This window comes from Myotis yumanensis, unplaced genomic scaffold, assembly GCF_028538775.1.
Source record: "Myotis yumanensis isolate MYYU_CA2020_CCGP unplaced genomic scaffold, mMyoYum1.0.hap1 SCAF_3, whole genome shotgun sequence".
Lineage (NCBI taxonomy): Eukaryota > Metazoa > Chordata > Mammalia > Chiroptera > Vespertilionidae > Myotis > Myotis yumanensis.
The window spans coordinates 118,735,612-118,757,984 of NW_027223754.1; the positions used below are offsets into that span (position 1 = coordinate 118,735,612).

The window sequence follows — 22,373 nt, forward strand, 5'->3', positions numbered from 1 at the left end:
GGGCTGAGTGGCCGGGGCTTTGTTGGTGAAACCCCAGTGAATCTGTGGTGAGAGGACCATTATCAGGCTGGTACACACAGAGAAGACTGGGAGAGGCAGAGCCAGGGGCTTCTAGAAACATCTGACACCAGCGTCGTGGCCAGGAGCTAGCAAGTGTCAGTTAATTGGGAAGGGGGTGTCCTCATTATCATTTTACCTCCTCTTTCAACCAGGAGAAATGAGCACGCAGGGACTAGTGTGGCCTATAGATGTCAGGGAGTTGGGAGATGCTGCACCTTAGAGCCACCAGAGATGGCAGCAGGGAAAGGCACGTTTAAGAGACCAAAGTAAAATATGTTTTAACCTGTAACCTTCCAAAGTTGAATTAAGAGCTTCCTTGCTAAGGGGGATGCAAAGTTTAAAGAACCATAAGTCAACTGGGATACAGGAGATGTCAAAGGCTTTTAGATATAAGTGCAAATGAAGGAAATATGGGCACTTGCAAGTAATTCTTACACAGAATTTCCCTTTTGGTCTGGAATGAATGGGAGATGTAAACAGATCTGTGGAGGAGGAGTGGTAAGAAGAGGGAGATGGGGCATTATGAGGGAGGCAAAAACATTGGACAGAACAGAGCAGGGAAGAAATGAAGATAATAAGCCCAAAGATGACAAGGTGGAGAGTGGAAAGAGCAACACCCCCTCCCCCCATGTCCACCATGTTGAAAATTCCCTGCTGGCATCTGTTTCTCCAAGGAAAAATTCTAGCCAGAGGAGATGATCCCTCATGAATCTTTGTGGCTACAGGCACCCAGATGAAACACCCTTCAGAACCTCCCTCAAGGGGACTTTTGGCCCTGAGGGGACTGGTAGGAGGTGCAGGGCATGGGTACTGCTGTCACCTGCGAGGCACTCATGCTAAACGTGACTGATTATCATATTGCCAGGGCAGCTTTATCTTCCCTTGGGAAGGATGGCCCGTGCCCAGTCATGCAAACAAAAGAAACTCATAAAGAATAAATGGATGAAATCCATTGTCAGCCGTGCTAGCAGCATGAAAGAATTCCATAGGAGGGGAAGAGGGAGGGAGAGAGCATCCCAAAGGACAAAGAATAAGAGTGAAGACAGAGAGACCCATAAAGGAAACAAGAGGAAGCAGATGATTCCCAAGGAAGGACAGACATGAAGAGTAAATGGGTGTTAACAGAAGTGGCGATGCTTTGGGGGCACTTCTGGCATTTCTGAGCCCACCTGAGGCGTTGCTCTCTCACTCTCTCCACTAGCTCTGGAATACCCTAGGCCAGTGGTAGGCAAACTGCGGCCCCTTGAGTGTGGCTCTTCCACAAAATAGCACGTGCGGGCGCGCACGTACAGTGCGATTGAAACTTCGTGGCCACACTCAAGGGGCCAAAGAGCCGCATGTGGCTCACGAGCCGCAGTTTGCGGACCACTGCCCTAGGCCCATGGTCGGCAAACCGCAGCTCGCCAGCCACATGCGGCTCTTTGGCCCCTTGAGTGTGGTTCTTCCACAAAATACCACGTGCGGGCGCACACGTACAGTGTGATTGAAACTTTGTGGCCCATGCACGGAAGTCGGTATTTTTGTGAAAGAGCCAGTATTTTGTGGAAGAGCCACACTCAAGGGGCCAAAGGGCCGCATGTGGCTCGCGAGCCACGGTTTGCCGAGCCGCAGTTTGCCGACCACTGCCCTAGGCTCCTTTGCTTTAGAGGCGTCTGGCAAACACAGCAACAGGAACTTGCTCAGCCTGTGAGACCTGAAGTTGCAGACACTGGTCAGACCCAGGTGGCTGTCTGGCCAAACCAAAGAGTGCGTTGTGACAGCTTCCTCCCACTCTTCTGTTTTAGATGAAAGGAGAGGGTTGTATATGAATAGAAGAGAGAGAATAAAGAAGGGAAGAAAAATAGAGGAAAACAAAAGTGAAGGGGCCTTGGTCACAAGGCAGAGGACACGGGGAGCTAAACTGTCAGATGATCTGACAGCTGAATAAGAACCCAAACCGGGCTGTCCATCACAAACAAGCAAACAGGTTCCCACAGACCTTTCGGGCCAATCCTGCAGGCCTCGTCTCAAGGCACCAGCTTTGGGAAACTTGCTGGTACGGGGCTGCTTCGCCAGCCTGGCTGTCCCAGCACACTGCCTCCTGTGCTGCCCACCCAGCAGCCTCACCCTCCAGAGGCTTTTGCAGTGGCTCTTCCCTTTCCAGCTGGACTGCCTGCCGATGGCCACATGCTGCCTCCCTGCTGGGCAGAGCGGGCTCAGCCACGTCTCTCGAGGGCCAGCTCTATGCCCCAGCAGAGGAGGGAACTGTCGTGTCACACCGCTGGGGGCCAAGGCTGGGGAACAGCTTCCTCATTCGGTGTCATGTTCCCGAAAGCCTTACAGGAGACACACGAGATACTGTCCTTGGGGTGAGCGTTACCCTCTCTTCTTCAAAGGGGAGCTGATTGAGTCACCCCCACCTGAGTATGAATTAGTGTATTGGAAACAAGAGACCTTGGTCGCATTCGTTCTGTTGTGGGGATGGATGTCAAGAGGCTGGAAGCTCCGTCAGCGATAGAGGAGGTGTCCAGCAAAGGGAAATGGAGGTGTCAGGAGGTCCTCACCCAGCTGGGCCTGACACCACCCATCTTACTTTAATTTACCTTAGAAGCAGCCCATGCCACACTGACCACTGCCATTTAGACAACGTCTGGCAATGTCACTCTTTGAGCCCCTAACTAAACATGCCGGATTGCGCTCAGGCGCCAGGTTCTGGCTTGGCCTTGCTGTGAAATGCTGTGAGGATGAGCGAGTTGTTCCCTGTCTCTGCCTCCACCGTCCTTGTCTGTAAAACTGTGTATCTGGGGCTGCTACCCAGCAGGTGCTCGTGGAGTCCGTGGAGATGGGCTCCGGCTAGATGGGCTCCAAAGCTGCGTTCTCTCTAACGTTTTGGATGACCTCATTTTCTGCCTTTACCCTCCTCACACCTCTGGGGCACCCAGCCCTGCCTTTCTCACGCCATCTGGCCCCTTCTCTGCCATGGCGGGGTCAGGAAAAGGCAGACCAAGAGCCAGGCTGAGGGCCCACATAGGCATCCCGGCTGAAATGTGGAGGGAGGGTCGGCGCGTGCGGGCTGAGCGTTCTGACTCAGCCCTGGGGGTGGGTGTGCAGCAAACACTCTGTGACTCAATGGCTGCTTTCCCGTGATTCCAGGCCCTGAAGCCTGAGCAGGAGTCAAAGTTGCTTCATTATTTTTATGGGGAGCTGGTAAGGGACAGTGACTCAGAGCGGTGGTGGGAAAGTCCCACTGGCTCAGGGGCTGGGGGAGGGAGGATGTGGGGCCTCCATGTGCTCACCGCTGGACACTCCCCGGAACTGAGTCCCAGGCCCATCTTGTTCCCCCTCCCATTTTCTTCTCAAGTTCCAGCTGTCAGGTGGGCCTGCTTTACAATGGCTTTGCCCTTCTCTTCTGAGCCCCATTAACTAGGCGCATGAGCCCAGGGCAGCCTGGAATCCCTCGGTCGGGAATTGGCAGCATCAGCGGGCATAGAGAAGTTAGGTTAAGCCTCTGCCCCAGGCCGTGATGCTGGGAGTGCACTGAATGAGGTCCTGTGAGTGGCAGGGGCCCTTCGGTGATGCCATGCCCAGGCCAGACTGGCCCAGGGAGTTGGCTAATGGACTCTGTGGAAATGCAAGACTCAATTCTCCCACAGAAATGGATTTCAATCCCAGTCTTTCCACCTATTAGCTATAGGCAAACTGTTCATCCTGCATAAGCCTTGGTTTCCTTCTGCAGACACTACGCACCCGGAGGTGTTAATCTGACTGTGTGTGATGTCCTAGTAGGCTGCCTGGCACATGCTCATCCAAGAGAAGTTGTCATTTCCCTCTTCCCCTTCTGCTCCGTCCTCCTCCCTGACTCCCTTACTCTAATCAACTAAGATCATAGCCAGGACCAGCGTTACTTTGTTTTTCCACTCCGGTCACTTCAGTGGGCAAGTGTGTTGCCCACTCCTAAGCAAATCCTCCTGCTTTCACTCTCTCTGAACCTTCTGCAGGAGCTCTCCAGGCCTCACACAATCTCTGTCCTGCTCCTCAACCTGAAGATCCCTGCAGGCCTCCTCCGGGGAGAATTTCCACATGAGCCATCCCAAAGCCAGGAAGCAGATCCCCACGCAGCCCTGGAGCGCTATGAAAGGAAGTCCGCCTTAGAGCTGGAATCTGGCAGGGTAGTGAGAGGAAATGGAAATCTGCCTCCCACAACCAGAAAATGTCCCATTCAGAACCAAGGGGTGCTGGAGTCGCAAAGGCCCTCTGAGGCCGGCCATCTCCACCTGCCCCTGGCCCCTTTCACTTTCAAGGAAGTTGAGGACCAGAGAATGGGGTTAGTTGCTCTAAGTCACATGGCTTCACAGTGCCAGAGCTGGAAACAGAACACAGGCTTCTTGATTTGCAATTTGGGAATGTTGTCCTGTATCCATAATGCAAGAATCCAGGCCTCTCAGCACTCTCTATGGTGCAATAATCAGAATACAGAATGATAAAGAACAGTATTGGGAAAGGTGTTGAATGACCAGGGACCCAAATTGATTTCAACTTGGGATGTTAGGGAGTAGTTTCTGATGCTCCAGGAACTTACATTAACAATCACAGGGCCTATGTCTCAGGCTTTTCCCTCTGGAAAATATATTTCAGACCCAAGAAATAAAGGAAAACCAGAAGGCTTCCTTAGAGTGACAAGATGCTGCACTTGGACCTCCCAGGGGACACGGAGGGAGGAAGCCTCTGACTGAGAACGAGGTAAGGCCTCGGGAGGAGAAGAGCAGTGGAAGCAGGATCCAGTACAGCTCCACATGGTGGAGACTTCTGATCGCCCTCTGGGTACATTCTGCAGTGGTCAGAGGCATCTCCCAGAGGGAGCAGAAAGTGAACCTCAGACTGGCTCTGAGCGCAAAACGTCCTGCCCTCCTCTTGCTGGAGGCCCCGCCCCGCTCAGCCCTGGGAGCTCTTCACCACTGTCATGGCTTTGAATACTATCTATATGCTGACAACCCCAAGCCCCACCCTCAGACTATGTGTCTAACTGTCTACCTGCCATCCCCACTAAGGGGTGAAATAGACGCATCCCAGTGAGTTCCTCATGAAAACGTGCTCCACCTCCTGTCTTTCCCAGTTCATACCAGCTCCATCCTCCCACTGCTTAGGCCCAAACCTCACAGCCATCCTGGCCACCTCTTCCTCCTACTCCCACATCCAGTCTGTCAGGAGATACTGTTCATTCTATTTTCAAAACAGAATGAGAATTGGACCCTTTTCACCACCTCTATTATTGCGGCTTTGTTGCAGGCTACGGTCCCCTCCCACCTGGGTAATCACGTGCACCTTCTACATGGTGTTGTGCTTCCACCCTGACTCCTATAGACAGCCAATTGGCCTTCGGAAATGTAAGTCAGATTAGGGGACACCTCTTCTCAGAGGCACCAGTGTCTCCCCTTCTTGCTCAGCATAAAAGCCAAAATCTGCTCCCGCTCTCTGGTTCCCTCCCCTCTCTGTCTCCCCGGCTCATTCTGCACCAGTAACAGCTGTTCCTCCTGCCCCCAAAGCCCTCCTCCCAGGTATTTGCATGGGTAACTCCTCACTTCCATCTTATTTGAAATAGCACCTTCTTTCACTGCCTCTTAGCACCTCTGACCCCCTTACACGACACTATTCCTTTTCCAAAGCACTTACCAGCTTTCGATGGACTATGATTTCCTTGTTTTCTATACTCCTTGCATTGCTCACGGGCTTATTATCCTGACCCTAGACTGCCAGCTCATGAAAAGGGAGCTTTTGTTTGATGTACTCCAGGTGCCTACAATTGTACCCAGCACACAGAAGGGGAGACGATAAACATGGTGGAATGAGTGAATGCTGGCTCCTGGGATTGGTGGGAAACCCATTTCCCAGAGGGAGAGGTGCCATAGCCTTGTAAAGGCAAGGAGGAAAGAGAAGGCATTTATGGGGAGATGAGCTTCGATGTGAGGAATATTTGGAGGGCGGTTAGGATGAATATGGCAGTTAGGTGAGGGAAATGAGAGTCAATTTCTATAGGTGTAAGAGTCAAAGATGATGAGTTACAGGTGAAAAGCCCTCATGGATCCCTCTGAGGCCAAGTAGAACATATGTCTGCGAGTGAGTGTCTTGTGATGACAAGTAAGACGAGAAAATTCTGGGAAGGCCTGGAGCCGCCCCAGGGGACACCTGGAGCTGTAAACTGCTTGCACCAGGGAGTGTTCAGACCCAGGAGCTGCCAGTGGCCTGAGGCAGAACCTATGGGCAGAGGGACCCACCTCTGAGACTAAGCATTATTGCTTATACAAGTTGTCATCCACAATACTGACTGCTATGCAAGTGCAGGGCTACACCCAATGTGCTTGGGGAACAGCCCTGCCGAGGCCAGGGTATGGGCCGCGGTCAGTGAGCTGCACTGGCTTTGATCTGGCCCCACCTGTCAACCATCTCCAAGGATCTAATATATCTGGGAAACAAGGGCTCTAACAGTGCCTGTGGGCATAAGTTATAACTAAATATAATTGGCTAGAGCTATTCCAGCAGGGATTTAGGAAAAAATGTCATTTGCTTGGGTGCCAGTCTCTTCCATTCCACAGCACTTTATAGTTTACATAGAGTTTTAAAATAGATGCTCTTCAGTGAGCTTCAAAACACAGTCCCATAAGATAATCACATTCCTTTGACAGAGGAGGAAACGAAGTCTTCTTTTCCAGGAAAAAGAAGAAGCAAGACTCAGCCACTTGCCAGCTCTGACTTCACATCAACCCTCTCTCCTCTCTCCCACACCGCCCCTGCCTGGGGGTGTTACATTGGTTTTTCTGGTTCACAAGCCGTTCATCGGACAACGCCCCTTGCTCTCCATCGCACACACTGTCCCCATTTCGTCTCCAGACCACCCTTCAGTGTGACTCTTCACCTCGGTCTAGAGGAGGAAGAGCCCTGAGCATGGGGTAAGGGAGGCTGGTGAGAGGTTGCATCACAGCTCCGAGGGCGCTGATGCATCATCTTTTGTGTAGACTATCAAAACACGTAGGGTTATTTTGAATATAAATTACAGAACTTAAGGGCTGAACAAACCCTCGCTGGTGGAAGGACATGTGAGATGCATCTGTTTATCAAGGACATCATGGATTAGAGAGGGAACTCGGGCGGGGCCCAGGAGTGAGGGGCTGGCCTCAGCTGCACGGCACAAAAGGACTTCACCTCTCCACCAGCATCTTTAGCGGCAGCAAACTGGGGACGATAACTTCTGTCTGTCAAACTCGAAGGGCAGTTCAGTTCCATGAGACAAATGCAAGGGTGAATCGTCAGTAAAAAACCACGTATAAATGGAAGGGTCAGCATGGCGGCCTTACGCTCCTTCCTGTCCTGCACCCTCCCTCTCTACTGCCAACATAGCCACTTCTATAGAAATTTATGCCCTAAACGTTTCTTTTGCTTTGTCTTTCTTTTAGAAGCACTAACAGTTTGGGGGAAAACGGCAGGTTGAGTGTTGATGTGGGACTTGCCGACAGTGGGGAGCAGCTTGCTGTCACTGGCTGGCACTTTCCTGCTGTCTCTCAGGCTCCCGGTCCCTGGCACAGGCTTCACAAGGACCTGCACTGCTGTCTGAAACCTCCATCCTCAGAGGGCAGGGCCCACCGCTGCTCTCTGTCCCGTCCTCTCCTTGAGTTCGCCCTCAGTTCAGGGCACGGCACGGCACCAGCTCTGAGCTTGAAGCTCTGGCCTTTACGGACACATGACCAACTCATGGCTCTAAATAGCATCTGAGATACAACCTGGGCCATCCAGCCTGCAGAACTGGGAGTGAGCTCAGGAGGGGTGAGGCAGAGTATGAGGGGAGGGGGCACAAAGCATGTGTAGGAAGACTGTTTTTTTTAAAAAATATAATCTATCATTCACCGGAAGAAGTCAAGGGCAAGTGTACACACATACACACACATACACACATGAGACAAAGACAACTCGGGGGATCTGGGAGACAGAGAGGCAACCAAATCTGGAGCTACGGGTGAGTGGGGAGGGTGCTAGGGGCTGAGGGCGGGTATGGGAAGCGTGACAGCCTCCTTCAATGTCCATCTGTTGGGAGGGGGCAGACAGGGGCTTTCATCAGGGGAATCAGGCAGATAAAATGACAAGTCAGTTCAACTGATGGGGAGCAAAGTATGGAGGGAGAGGGGATGTGGAACACAGTGGGGAGATGGTGGCGGCTGGTAGGGCAGTTTTAAACATCTTTGATCAAAACTGGACAGCATCTGCTCCATGCTGTTATTCATGGTTCAGTGCATCAAAGATTTGTGCAAACATTACCAAGTCTCTTAATTAAGGAAAAATTATGACAAAAAATTAACACATGTTAAAGACTAACTGCAAGAGGGCTTGCCTATAGATAAAGAGAAGGTTTAAACATGCCAGGTAACAAAGAGACATGTGCAGGAACTGTAGGAGCTGTATAGGAGGAGGCAACTCTCAGGGAAGGCGGCAGGAGGCCTCGGAGTGCAGGGGCTGGCGTTCTGTCTGAGGCCAGGGAGCCAGGGCAGGGTGTGGGGGCGGGTACAAGAGTCCGTTCCCTGGGTGGGTTCCATGTGGGAGAGAGGTGCTGCTGCCCCAGCAAGAGGGAGGAAAGACCTCAGAAGAGCTCTCTCTCGGTGGGTCACCAGCCACCCGGCTCTTGGGCCACTCCAGGGAAGAGGGGTGCAAGCAGGGCAGGGCTCTGAACATGACCAGTTCTCTGCTTCTCTCCCAAATGGGCCTGGACGGGCCGGGCTGCCTGCATGGGCTGCTGATGTTAAATCGGTCAAAGCCCTTTCAGTGTGAATGTAATGGGCCGGGCCTTGGGCTGACAATGCAGGCAAAGACCAAGCCTTAATCCAGTGTCCCACTTGGAGAGAGCTCCTTTCCAGGATGCTGTGGGTGGAAAGGCGAGAGGGAGAGAGGCAGAGGTCTGGAGGTGAGGTGGAGTGAAAAGAGGTTTGGGTCCCTGCCCCAGCAGCTGCCCAGAAGTTGCAAATGTCCCTCGGTTTTCTCACTCCGTGGCTCCCCATAGCTGCATCCTCCTATACAGTGTGAGTCATGCCAGGCTGAGAGTAAAGGGAGAGAGAAAAGGATGCAGCAATCAAAACTTAAAGGAAAGGGAGGCCTAACTCGTTCCAAGGTTAAATAAATCATAAAAACATTTTCAAAATAAAGCAACAAGAAAAAATCCTTTAAACCAATATAAACAAACAAATGAAAACCAGGAAATGAAAATAAGGAGGCGGGGAGGAGAAAATAGGAAGAAAAACAATAAACTGGGGAAAGACAATGAGTATCAGAGCAGGCACGGACAGTCAGGTCCAGACGCCATGTACTTACGTTTACCTCGGTGATTGCTATATCAACAATGCTACCCACAACAATCAAGGCGTCAAACGTATTCCATGCATCACAGAAATAGTGCTGCATGGGGCAGAGAAGCCGAGGAAAGGAGAGAGAGAAGAAAAAAAAAAACAAACCAACAACAAAGGAGAAAAACAAAACAAAAAGGAAGAGGAAAAACAAAACAAAACAAAACAAAGCATGAAAGAAAGGAGAGAAGAGAAAAAAATGAGAAAAGAAAGAGGTTACGTGGGCATAGTAAATACTCTCTTACCACTCTACAGTCCTGGTGGCTCAAACCTGGGTCACCTGGTTTTCGCAGGGTGGAGAGGCCTGACAAAAGCTGGGTTAGTTCAAAGGTTACGCCGGGCTGTGGCCACTTGGGAGGGGAGATGGCGGCCTCCCACCGCCTGCTCCCTCCACTTGGCCAAGCCCCTGGGCCTGGCACACAGGGCTGAGCTGGGACTAGTGGAAAAAAAGGAGGAGAGGCTCCCACTTTTTTTCCCTCACAGGACGACGGCAGGTTCAATAAAAAGCATGACTGGAGGCGGGTAAAAACAGGAAATTAAAACAAATAAATAAAAGGAGGTAAAGAGAGAGAGAGAGGGAGAGGGAAAGAGTAGGCAGAAGAAGAGGAAGGAGAAGGTTCCTGGGGAGGGCAGAGTCATACTCACATTAGTTTCACTGAGAATGACGTCAATTATGCTGCCAATTACGATGAGGAAGTCAAAAACATTCCAGGGATCACTAAAGTAACCCTACATAAGGGAGGGGCAGGCAGGATGGGGATTAAAAAGGAATATTAGACAGACAAGAACAGAGCAACCATCACCATCAGAATCACCGTTCCGGCACCTCAGTGTTGCTGCTGGAGTTCCAAACACCCTCTCAGAGCCCTGGAGCCCAGGGGAAAAGGAAGTGCCAGGAGGCGACTAGTCCAATCCTCCTGCCCTGCCTCCCCATGGCCACACGGCTCCCCTTCCTCCAGACCATCCGCTTCACCACCCTCCTGCACAGAGGCCCTCTCTACTTCCCAGCAGGGCCTGGGGCAGGCAGCACAAGCTGCCACGGTGCAGGGATGTGGCCGGACTCTCTTTTCAGTCCACATTCAGCATCTCCCATGTCCCTGGTTCTCTTCATCAGAAGGGCCTGTCTGGAGGCAGGGAGGGACCACAGCTGGATGACCCCTTAGAGGAGAATGGGCTGTGGTCCCATGGGTGATCTGGGAGCTAAAGAGAAACGATCAGTGTGATCCAGAAGGGTGGCCAGGTCACCTGAGCTCAGAGGTGCCTCATGTAAAGTTCAGCAATGACAAGGGGACCACGTCATTAAAACAAAGTCTATAAAAAGCTGTACTTTATGCAGCTAGAATGAGGGTCACCTTGTTCCAGCTCTGGATGTGTCCAAGAATTTTCAGGGGCAGCTGTGTCATGGCAAAGGCTTTCCTGACTGAAAGGAGACATAGTGCAGGTAGGTCTCATAGTTGGGGAGCACAGGACATGGCCCTAGACAATGCTCTCCTAAGCAACACCTGCCCAGGCTCCTGTCCCAACACTGCCGTTCTGCTATAGGGTCCCGCTGAAATGCAGGTGCCACCAAAGTGAATGAAGTTTTCAAAGCCTTTCCTGAGAACTGGGTTGATAGGGGTGGTCTGGGTAGAAGGTATGGAAGGGAACAGGATTCTTAGGAAGGAGAGATTCTGGCACAGAAGAGGAAGGACAGTGTCCTGCTTTTACCACTTTACCCTGTACCTATGGAATTTCACCTCCACCATATTTAGAAAAGGAAAGAGATAAATTTTTTTGCAAGACTTTAAGGTACTTGGACAACTGGCCAACCAGGTGATAGGCAGTCCCAGGTTCCCTAGAGGATTCCAAGAGTCCCGGGTGGGCCATTTGCCTATCTGTGAGGTGAGGGATTTAGAGGGCAGTGCTGTGACCACAGGGACATCTGCTCATAGGTGAGGAAACCCTAGGAACAGGACAGCCACATTTCCCATGGAGTGGAAAGGAGCTAGTACTAAAGACACTTGTCTTCTTCAAAAAAGGACATTTGCTCTTTTAGTTTTTAAATAAATGTCTGCAAAGGGGACAAAACAGGACTGGAGCACATTTGCTGAGCAGGACCAGACCTTTCCTATTCTCTAGCCGCCAGTTGGGGCTTCCGGGAGATGGAATTCCAGAGCCTGGCGAGTGGGTCTGGAAGCACTAAAGTTCTCCTGAGAGTTTCCCAGGTCTCTCTCCCAGCCCTCTAGAAGGCTGCCAACTCTCCCTTTTTATTTTTTACTCACAAGAGCCATGAGTCTGTGTCTTCCATTTCCTCCTGGCTCTATCCAGCTCCCTTAACTTCCCCACTTCCCAGCCATGCCCTCTTTCCAGAGGGATCGCAAGACACGCTGTCCTAGGGCTGTTATTCTTAGTGTGGGAGGTCAGGTCACAGGGAAAGGGGCCTCTTGGTTCCCAGGCATTTCTGCCAAAAGAAAACAGAAGTGCCACTGTGGAGACTTTGCACAGCCAGGCTGGGGAAGCAGAGGTTGGCCAGGGCATGGGTTAGGTGAGGGTCAGCCTGAATACATGGCTCTCTTGTTGGCTTCCCAGAATATTTTTCTGATCATGCTAGACCCTTTGAGGCAGAGAGGGGCCTCTCTCTCTCATTTAAATCAGATGTTATGAGCAGGAAATAACCAATTCCCTCCCAGGTTCTCAGATGTCATTCTCAGGGCAAATGGAGAGGGCTGATTTTGAAGGGAGGAAGGTAAAGAGTGAAGGCCCCAAATGGACTATAAAGATGCATATGTTTTAAAATTAGAATTTGGAAAACATTGGGGGATATCTCTAGATAGGAACACCATCTTTGTGGTAGAGCTATTTCAGAAGGGAAGGGGAGAAGGTCAAGGGAGAGAAAGGAGAGAAACAGGAACAAGAGCAGAGTCCGGGATGTTCTGCATCCAGCCTAGAAAACGTGGTAACAAAACGCGATTTGGGAGTGGGGACAGGAGGAGAGGGAGGAAGGCAGAAGGCTCAGGGCTCAAGAAAGGAGGACGATTGGAGTCTTTTATCCACCAGAGACCTGAAACAAAATGGGTAAGTTGGCCTTGGTCTGCAACACCTCTGGGAGGAGAAAAGGGAAGGAAAGGAAGAGAGGCAGCGAATAGGCAAAGGCGAGGTTCACACACAGGTTAATCAGCTGGGAGCACCAGGGGCGGGGCCGAGACCTAAAGGGACCCTGTCAACCTCCTGGGTGTGCATCACTTGTCACCACGTCTCCTGGGTCTCTACGTGCGTATGCACATGGAAGGAAACACCACAGTCAATTCCTCCTGGACCACGGCTGCTTCCACAGCTTCATGGCTGCCTGCTACTGGGTTGGCTGGGCTCTGTGGAGATTCATGCCTCGTGCCTTGCCCTTGCCCTTGCCCTCAACAGGCTGTGCTGCTGGAGGCTTCTGAATGACTTCTCTGGTCTATGGCAAGCTACTTGGTGGGCCCAGTGTCTGGACCTCCACTGGCTGCAGAAACCAGCCATGCCCTTGTCGCCAAGGGTTCCAGGGGACCCAGCCCTGAGGAGAGTTTTTGCATGTAGCCAGAATGCATGGTCGGGGGACCATGTTTGTGGGAGGTTGTTGACAGGATCCCTTTAAGAGGCAGCTTTTAACCCTGACCCTTCCACCCACTTTCCCACCCCACTGTCCCACAGCCCATCAACCTTCCCAAGTGGACCCTGAAGACCCCTTCAGATCCAGCGTTTGGGTCAGCCTCCTCCTCCCACTCTTTCAGTTGTCCCTTCCTCCCACCCATTCCCACCCACTACCAGAAACAAGGCCCAACGCCCCCATTAGGTCAACAGGTGTCCAAGGGGGACACTGGCCAAACCCCTAAGCAGGCAGGGCCTGGGAGAATTACTTTTCCCCTAAACTCTCTGGAGTGTGAGAGCTTAGTGCTCTGTTATGCTCTCTTTCCCATTCTCCTATTCCCCCCTACCCCAACCCACCCCCGCACACCTGTTTTTGCCGACCTCCTTATTTGCTGGAAACCATTGGAAATGTGGATTTCGGGGGTATAATGGAAGAAAGAGGATGAAAACAAATTCATATGTGTTTTTTCTCTTATACCTGCCACTCCTTCTTTCCCTGGTGACAGGTCCCAAACGGCAGGGAAGACACCAGGGTTAGGGACAGGTTTTCCTGGCTCTCCCTGAATGGTAAACCAAACCTCTTCGTGTCCAGCTCCTCAGAGCCATGCAGGCCTGATCGCCCAGATGGGATGGTGCTTTCAGGGCTGGAAGTCTTTTCCTTGCAATCCTAGACCCTGCAGAATCAGTAGATGTCCCCTTTCGAGATGGGCTCTCCCCTGGCCATCCTCAGGAGGTCTCGTGCTCTCCCTCCAGGCTGAGCAGCAGCACCCCTGCGATTGCTCACACCCCAGGGGTAACCCATTCTCCTGAGTGCCGCTGGCCCTCCACTCAGGGGCTGACATGGGCTGAGGTAATGTAGAACAAATTGATGCAAAAGTATCATATGATGCATTTCATATGCACAAGAATTTTGGATTTTCCTCTCTTTTGGATTATCTGTGTCCTGATGCACCTCCTCCACTGGAGCTATTCCAAGTTGAAAGAGGCAGCGTGGTGGTTAGGGGTGGGGTGAGGTGTCTGGGTTCAAATCCTAACTCTGACACTTATTAGCTGGGTAACCTTGAACAAATGACATAACCTCCCATGCCTCAGTTTCCCCGCCTATAAAGTGGGATAACCATAGGGTCCTGGTGAGGAATAAACCAGAGGGGATCTGTTAGGTCGGATTCACAGGGTTAATCTTGGGGGTGGGACAGCAGAGGGGAAGGCAAAGCCCAGGTGTCTGTGGAAGGAGGAGGGAAGAGGCCGAAGTTTCTGGAATCCTGAGCTCACCTCTCATCTGTCTTTAAGGCCTTATCTGCCCATCTTGAGTTACTACTAAGTAGTGGGACTGTCTTGAGACTAAACTCTGGCTGGTACCATTTTGAGATTAGTGACAGTATGCAAGTTATCATGGCTAATTTTTGAGGCTCAAGTTCATCTAGACCAGTGGTCCTCAACCTTCCTAATGCCGCAACCCTTTAATACAGTTCCTCATGTTTTGGTGACCCCCACTTTCATTGTTACAAATTTAACATAAGTAAAGCATAGTGATTAATCACAAAAACAATATGTAATTATATATGTGATTTCCGATGGTCTTAGGCGACCCCTGTGAAAGGGTCGTTCGACCCCCAAAGGGGTTGCGACCCACAGGTTGAGAACCACTGATCTAGACAGTCAACTGCCATGTTCTTAGAAACCACTATTCCTACTAGGAAGGACTTCTGCTCCTCTGCCAGGAGGGCTGGGGAGCGAGGCCTGAGCAGCCGAGTGGGCCGTTTTCCAGTGCTGACCCCAGAGAGCTGCTGTGGGAGCGGTGGTAGGCTTGTGTCTTTGCCCTTGAATTCTGGATTCTTAGTTCCTTCGCTGCTCAGAGCAGAGTTCACCACTGTGATCTTCACGGAGGTAATACCAGCTTTAAAGCAAGGTGGTAAGAAGGAATCCATAGAGAATCTGCACACCTGGGATTGTGTTGTGTATTCTTAGTAATTTTGAGGCAAAAGTTGTTTCACTGCCATGACTTGTTTTTTTCTCTTCTCTATTCCTCTTGCCTATCGTCCGTGTGTATCTCTGCTGGTCCAGCAGAGAGAAGGTGAAGCGAAGGAGCACAGAGATGATGTGGCCCTGATAGGAAAGCGGACTCTGGACTTTCAGTCTGTCTGCGAGTCTCTCCCCAAAGACCGTTCCCTTCCAGGGACACGTGGGGTCTAAGAGTGTCGAAGTGGGATACCTGAGTTGAGATTAGAAATGGAGCTGCTGGAACTGAAGCGGAGAGCAGGAACAGATAGGAAAACTGACAGAGGAAGAGTGTCTGGGGGGTGGGAGGGAGCCTAACTGCCAAGAGATGGGGATGGCAGGGACGCGGAGGAATTACAGAAATCGTGTGAGAAGAACAGCTGAGAAGGGTATTGATGGGAAAGGTCACTCAGGTAGAAGGCAGTAGAGGAGAAGGAGGAAAAGAGGAAAGACCACACAGAGGGTCGAAAATGGGGAGAAGGTGGTGGGGAGAGAACAGGACAGAGAGAGGGAGAGAGACAGAATTGGAGAGGAGAGGAGGGGAGGGAAGAAGAGAGACAGGCAGGATGGAGAGATCCTAGAGTGGGCCCGGACCTCTGCAGTGACCATACAACTGGGACAGGAAAGCAGCGGGAATCCATGAAGCTGGAGGAAGGGGTCAGGGCCACCTGGGGAAGGCAGGACCTAAAATGCATTGGAGGGGGTAAAAAATGACTTGTACTTAACCCAGGGAAGGGGTTCCTGAAAGAGGGCAGAGCCCCACGTGAGTGAGCAAGCATCTGCATCAGGAGGCTGAGCGGAGGGGTTGGTGGTGGGTGGGAGGCAGTACCCAGGACCTGGACACACTGATCTCCCCTGGGCCCCAGGCTGTGGAGCGGAGGGATGGGCGGGGCTGAGGGGACAGGGAGAAGAGCTGCATGCAGCTGGGGGAGGCGCAGTGGCGAAGTCTCTACATTTGTGAAGAGTCAGTGCCAGGGAACATCCTGGAATACAATGGTAACTGACACCAAGCAGAGATAATATAAATTGTATTACATTAGGATGCCATTTAGGCATAACAGTAATCATGGAAATTAGCGGTGTCTCATGGAGAAGGCATAATGGGGCACACAGCTGCTCCCAGCCCTGGCCGCCTGGGAGGCAGCGAGGATCTCTGCCTTGTCTGTCGGCTCCCTCCCTGCGATGTATTCATTCAGAAATGCCTGAGGGCTCACACTGCACAGACAGCCTGGGGCAGCAGGGACAGAGGGCAGGAGCAGGGAGAGGGTGAGGTCAGGGCCTGGGGCCTTCTCTGGTGAGGGCCCAGGTGGTGGTGGTGATGGGGGCTGCTCTCAAAATTTTTATAGGAATGTAAACTCTGAACTGGACATCATCTGCTTCCATTTGCCTTTGGAATTAAGCTTTTCCCTCCCCAGGAAAGTTTTAAAGGCCCTCATTCATTTATCTCATCAATGAGTGCTTACAAGGTGCCTGGTGTGCCAGGTGTGGGCCTGCAGACATGGCCAAACCTGGCACTTTCGGTCTTCTCCTCTGGGAGCAGATGAAAACTGCTGGTTATGGACTAAGCATCTTTGGGAACCTTAGCAGGTTCATTCTCTGCCTCAGTCTGCACCGAGTAGGCTGCAGGTGCTCCATGCTAATGCCAGCCATGAGCTGATGTGTGCAAAGGACTCCTCCAGGATAGGGTGTTGCATGGACCTACCCCTGGGGTGGGCATGGCCAGCAGATGCACTGCAAGTACGCAGGCAACTTTACAGTCAAATGAACCGCATGACACTGTGGAGAGGCGGGGAAGGCAGAGACCAGGCATCCCTGGGAGTGGGAGGACGGGAGGAGCAGCCAACAAGCTTGGCCCGTGCAGCCTCTGTGGTCTGCCTGTCTCAAATCCTCTCCTGTCCAGTCCAGCTGCCCTTGACTCTGGGACAGTATTCCAAAGCCAGACCCGGCAGGCCCCATCTACCGTCTCCAGGCCCTTTCTGACCTGATGAGCAGACCCTTACTTAGCAAAGGCAGGTGTGACCCAACTGCGATCATGAGAGATGCAATCTGCACCCACTTTAGTGAACAAAATGTGAACGAAATGAGCAACTGTCCTCACTTCCAGAGGAGAGCCTTGAGTTGTGCAGGCATGTTACCACAACCTCTGCTTCCTTCCCGGCAGATGGAGGGACCACGGTGCACCCCCTCCGAGGGTTGTGCGGTGCCTGCTGGTGGCTGGGATTGTTCCTGTGACTGCTGCAGGGTTCGAGCCAGGCTGCCCGCCTGCATCCTAGATGGCCCCTCCCTTCCCCACAGCACTGGTGGGAGCACTGGCAGTGCCTCCGTTCTGGTGGGTCAGGGCTGCACACAGCTCCGCAGCTTTGGGGACCCCTCTTCTTCTCCCAGACTTGGTGTGGTCGGGTCTCTTTCTCAGCGGCAGGAATGGAGATGGAACCAGCGCACTTTCCCACCGGGCTTCTTTATACAGTGTGGATAATTTTCCACATTAAATAATTAAATGTAATAGCTAATACTACCCTTCCCACACAAGGCTTTATGCAAGTCATATAATTATTTTTTATTATTCATAGTGACTTTTAAGCTCTCAAGTGCCAGGCAAGAAGGAAACCTGTCATAGTGTTGCAACAATATGCAAATCCCTGGGTACGAGAGCAGGCGGGAGGCCCCATGACAAAGCCCACTTATGCCTGTCTGCCTGCGCTGCTCCAACAGGTACCCTGTGGGCACTCCACAAGTAAATAATAATCAGACTGATGCCCACTCACCAACCAGGCTGCTGAGAAACAGGCTGCCTGGCGCAGCACGCAGCTCCTCCCTCAGGCTGACACCCTTGCCGGGCTGGCTGACTGGCTCCCTGGCGTCCCCTTGCAGCCTCCCTTCCTCTCCTTCCCTTCCCTGCCGAGTTTCTGGGCTGAGAGGGTTCCATGGATGATAGGAGACACTGATTTCTTAAGAGCTGGGATAAAGAGGTTTCAAGGAAAACTAAATAAGAGGCTGAAGTCCTACCTTAGCCTAAAGCCGTGGTTCTGAGTGTGGGGAGTGCGTTGCCCTCTAGGGTAGCGGTTCTCAACCTGAGTTGTGACCCCTTTGGGGGTCGAACGACCCTTTTACAGGGGTCGTCTAAGACCATCGGAAAACACATATATAATTACGTATTGTTTTTGTGATTAATCACTATGCTTTAATTATATTCAATTTGTAACAATGAAATTGGGGGTCACCACAACATGAGGAACTGTATTAAAGGGTCGCGGCATTAGGAAGGTTGAGAACCACTGCTCTAGGGGGTGTTTGGGATCCTGCAGGGCACCACTATGATGCAGGGGGCAAAAGTGGCCTCTAGGAGTGAGGGGGTGGGGCCACCAGGGATGCCTCTGCAGAGGCTGGCTTGGCTTTGCTCATGCGGTGACATTTACAGACACCTGATGCTGCAGGTGCTACTGTGTTGGATCTAGAGGAACAGTAGGCTTGAACTGCTCCCCCGTCACCACACTCCCATTCTTCACCAGCACTCAGCACGCTGGTTCAAAACCACAATCAGATTGTACAATGCCCCACTTCAGGCCCCTGCTGCTGTGGTTTCTGAGGGCAGTGAGAGTACATCCACACCCCATACTAGTCCTGAAGGGCCTGCACACTCTGGCCCGACCCACACCTCCTCTTCACTCACTGCTTCAGGCCCCAGAAAAAGCTGAGCTCACCCCTGCCTCAGGGCCTTTGCTTTTCTCTCTGCCTGTAATGCTCTTCTCTGGTTCCTGTCCAACCTCCAGGACTTAGTTTAACCCAGCACCTTCCCGATCTCCTTCTCTCAAACAGTTGCCTCTTCCCCCACTGCTCTCCCTGTGGTAACTCATCCCCCAGCATGGCAATTGCCTATTCTGTAACCTCTTTTTTTATTGGTGTCATGACACCATGAGTCTTGTAAAGATGCTACCATGTCTCAACATCATCAAGAAGTGCTCAACAACTATAGAAAGGAAAGAAGGAAAAAGTAGTGCTAATGAGTGGAAATTACAGAGGCCGTTCAGTTCAGTGTAAAGGAGCATTCCCAACACAGCTGCCTCTAGAAACAGGAATGTGTAGAGATTTCTGTGGTGCAGAAAGATCCATGATCTTAATGGTGTTTTCTAACATTAATATTCTGACACTTTACCTTGTTCTTTAGTTCTATAATTCTCATTCATTCATTCACGCATGCGTTAAATGCTCACTGAATGCTTCTCATGGCACAAAAATGCATATGAAACAGTCTCTGCCTTCAAGAAACTCAACAACCTAATTTTTGTCTCTGCAATTTGAAAGTCTTCCACGGCAAGTGCATGTGTATATGCGTGTGCATGCATGCGTGTGTGCGTGCGTATGTGCATGTGTGTGCATACATACACGTGAATAGCAGGGCACATAAGGTTATTGTTTCACTCTCCTGAACCCACCTAATCAGGTGACTGTCCCATAGCCTCAAAGTACCTGTCACTTCATATTCGGAAAGGAAATCAGAAGGCAGAAGGCAAAGTTCCTTTGTTCTGAGTTAGAGAGCTGGGTGCAGACTCTCAGGCTGAGGGCTTGTGCATAGTACACACTCCATCCAGATGGCACTCTCCTCAGAAGCCTTAGTGACCTGCAGACACTGCTGCGGTCTGAATATTTGCTCCCCACCTCCCCACAAGGCACAGGCTGGGATCCTGACACCCAGAGGAGTTAGGAGGTGGGGCCTTTGGGAGGTGATTACTTCATGGGAGCAAAGCTTTCAAGAATGGGATTCATGCTCTTATAAAAGAGATTTCCCAGAGCTCTCTTGCCCCTTCTGCCACATGAGGGCCCAGCAAGAAGGCACCGGCTATCCAACTGGGAGAATGCGACCATGCTGGGGCCTTGATCTCTGGCTTCCTGCTTCCACAACATGAGAATACATTTTTGTTGTTTATACCTTACCCAGTGTGTGGTATTTGTTTATAGCAGCCTGAATGGACTAAGGCAGACATGACCTCACTGGTCTCACCATAGTCCGCTAAGCCAGTCTTCCTACTTTACAGAGAAACCGAGAACAGCGCATATAAGAACTATATGCCCTCCCTGCCCACCCCCAACTCATTCAAGGTGATGCTGAGGTAGGAGCTAGGCTTCCTGGTTCTCAATCTACCAGAATTTTCTCTCTTTGTGGAATTTGGGGCAGTAGATGATTAAGCAAATAAATGAAATAAAATTTTTGTTGTAAAAATATAAAGCCAGATAGCTCAGTTGGTTAGAACTTCGTCCCAATACACCGAAGTTACAGATTCAATCCCATCAGGGCACATACAATGAATGCATAAGTAAGTGAAACAACAAATTAGAGTTTCTCTCTCTAAAACTAAATCAATCATACATATGGCCTCACAAGAATTACTGCATCACTTAAAATTGTTAGAAGGGGGAATTTCTGTGAATGGTACAGTTAGAGCCAGAGGTGAAGTTGGAGAGAAAGTAGATTTTAGCAGGCGATGTCATTATCTGGTAAAAACACACCAAGACTCTAAAAGATTCTCAGCTTTCAACAAGAGCCAGTGGCCCCGGTTTGCATCCCTTCCTGCTAGTCATCTCCCTCTCTCCTTCCTTCTCCTGCTCTTCACTGGGCTCTAAGGGACATTTCTCTCAACAGCTCACGAGAGGGTGAGTGGGGATCAGCGTCTCCTGCCCGGTGGAGGGAGCCTGGCCTGGGGGAATCTTGTTGTGGTCTTCTTGGCACCTCAGCTGCTGTCCTGGTGCATTACAGGCACCCTGACCTGTGGTTCCTCTCAGTTGCCAGACCTCTCCGCTCTGCTGCTTAGTGGCTTGTCTAACACAGGGTAACGCATCCCTCTGTCCTGTGCCTCTGTTTCTGTCAGAGTTGGCAATACTTTGGGACCTATCCGCTGGTATGCTCCCCGCTGGCTTTCTTTGGGGGACAGAGGGCACACCTGATTTTGGAAGTTAATGAAAACCATGACTCCCTGGCCTGAGTAGGAAGGTGGGCTGGGCTCACAGTTGGTGCAGATGCTTAATATTTATTGGGTCAGATGAGTAGATCTGCCGCTGGACATGGGGTGGAGTCACCTGCCGAAGGGCTCTCCTGGTGAGTGTCAGCCCAGGTCCCTTCCCCAGGAACAGCTCGCTCGTGCAGGGTCAGAAAATGCCTTCTTGCCTGGATGACTTGGACCCTCAGCCTCAGGAGTGCCCTTCGCATCTGTACGGGGCATGGGTGTCCCAGAGAAAGAAGCCTGAGCTGGCTGGAGGGAGGGAAGGATGCCTTCAGGCTGTGCGAAGAAAGCTGTTTGCCAAAGGGAAGCCTGATGCTGGAGCTTTAAGGAAGGAGGTTCTAGGCATGGATAAAGCTGACAGAGCAGACCAAGAATTAAGCTGCAGAGTTTCTTTGCAGAAAAATGCACCCTCCCCGCTCCAGCTTTCCTGCTGCCTGTCCACGTGGGAAGTTGGACTGCCCTCACATGTCCCTTTTGCCACAAGCCCAGTGAAGAGGCAGCTGGTGAGGACTCCATACCTTGACCACACCCTCTGGAGGTCCCCACAGGCTCCTCACCTAAGCAGGGCAATAGGCCTTCCCTAAGAACAACACTGTATGCAGAGAAAAGATTACTCTGGGGCCACTGGGAACCATGGGATGCCCCGCACTCTGATAGGCACTAACATGCTAATTAGGAATAAGAAGAAGGCTGCCTTCATGCCCAGCTAGTCCAAGGCCAGCAACACTGTCTCTCAGGTTGAGACCTTCAAGATGCAGAGACTGGCCTTGGCTCAAGCACTCACAGTGCTGACCACTAGGAGGGCCACTCAAGAGCCTTTTCCTCCTCGAATCGCTGCTGCGCATGCCGGCGAGACCTGAGCTAGGCTGCGCCCTGTGCTGTGATGAGTGACCCCAACAAAGAGAAAGTGCTTGACCTCTGTAGTCCTGAGCAGCTGCTGCTGCCGCATCTCACTACCCACGCTCCTTCCAGCTATGGCTCAGCCCTTGCACCCAGCCAAGGGAAGCACCGAGGGGCTACCGATGGGCATCTCAGGGCAATAGTCTGAGGACAGGAAGAACAGGTTGTTTGTCAGCATCAGCCATTGCTGCCAACGCCACCTGCTTTCTGTCTCTGCTCTCCGAGGTTTCATGTCCTCATTCCTCAAAGATAGCAGGAGCTTCAAAAAAGCCTCTAAAGCTGAGAAAATAGGGTGTCAGCTGAATTACTACCCCACTGTTAGCTTGCATATAAAATGTTAGCCAAATCCCCCGTCTGAGCGCGGGTGGCAGGAGTCAGCCCATACAGTTTAGAAGGCATGCAGTGAGGCAGGCTGGAGCCTCCGGTGGAGGCCAGGCACAGTGGGCAGCACGGCTGG

At 51.5% G+C, this 22,373-nt stretch overlaps 1 protein-coding gene across 1 annotated transcript in view; it reads right to left on the reverse strand.

Annotated features, from left to right (window-relative positions):
* The window catches only part of CACNA1C (calcium voltage-gated channel subunit alpha1 C), a 691,490-nt gene that overhangs the window by 55,244 nt on the left and 613,873 nt on the right, over positions 1–22,373 (reverse strand). The window contains exons 31-32 of the mRNA XM_070409470.1: positions 10,065–10,148; positions 9,388–9,471 (exon numbers count right to left, since the gene is read on the reverse strand). Coding sequence (XP_070265571.1) covers positions 9,388–9,471; positions 10,065–10,148 — 168 coding nt within the window. The remainder of the gene's footprint in view (positions 1–9,387; positions 9,472–10,064; positions 10,149–22,373) is intronic.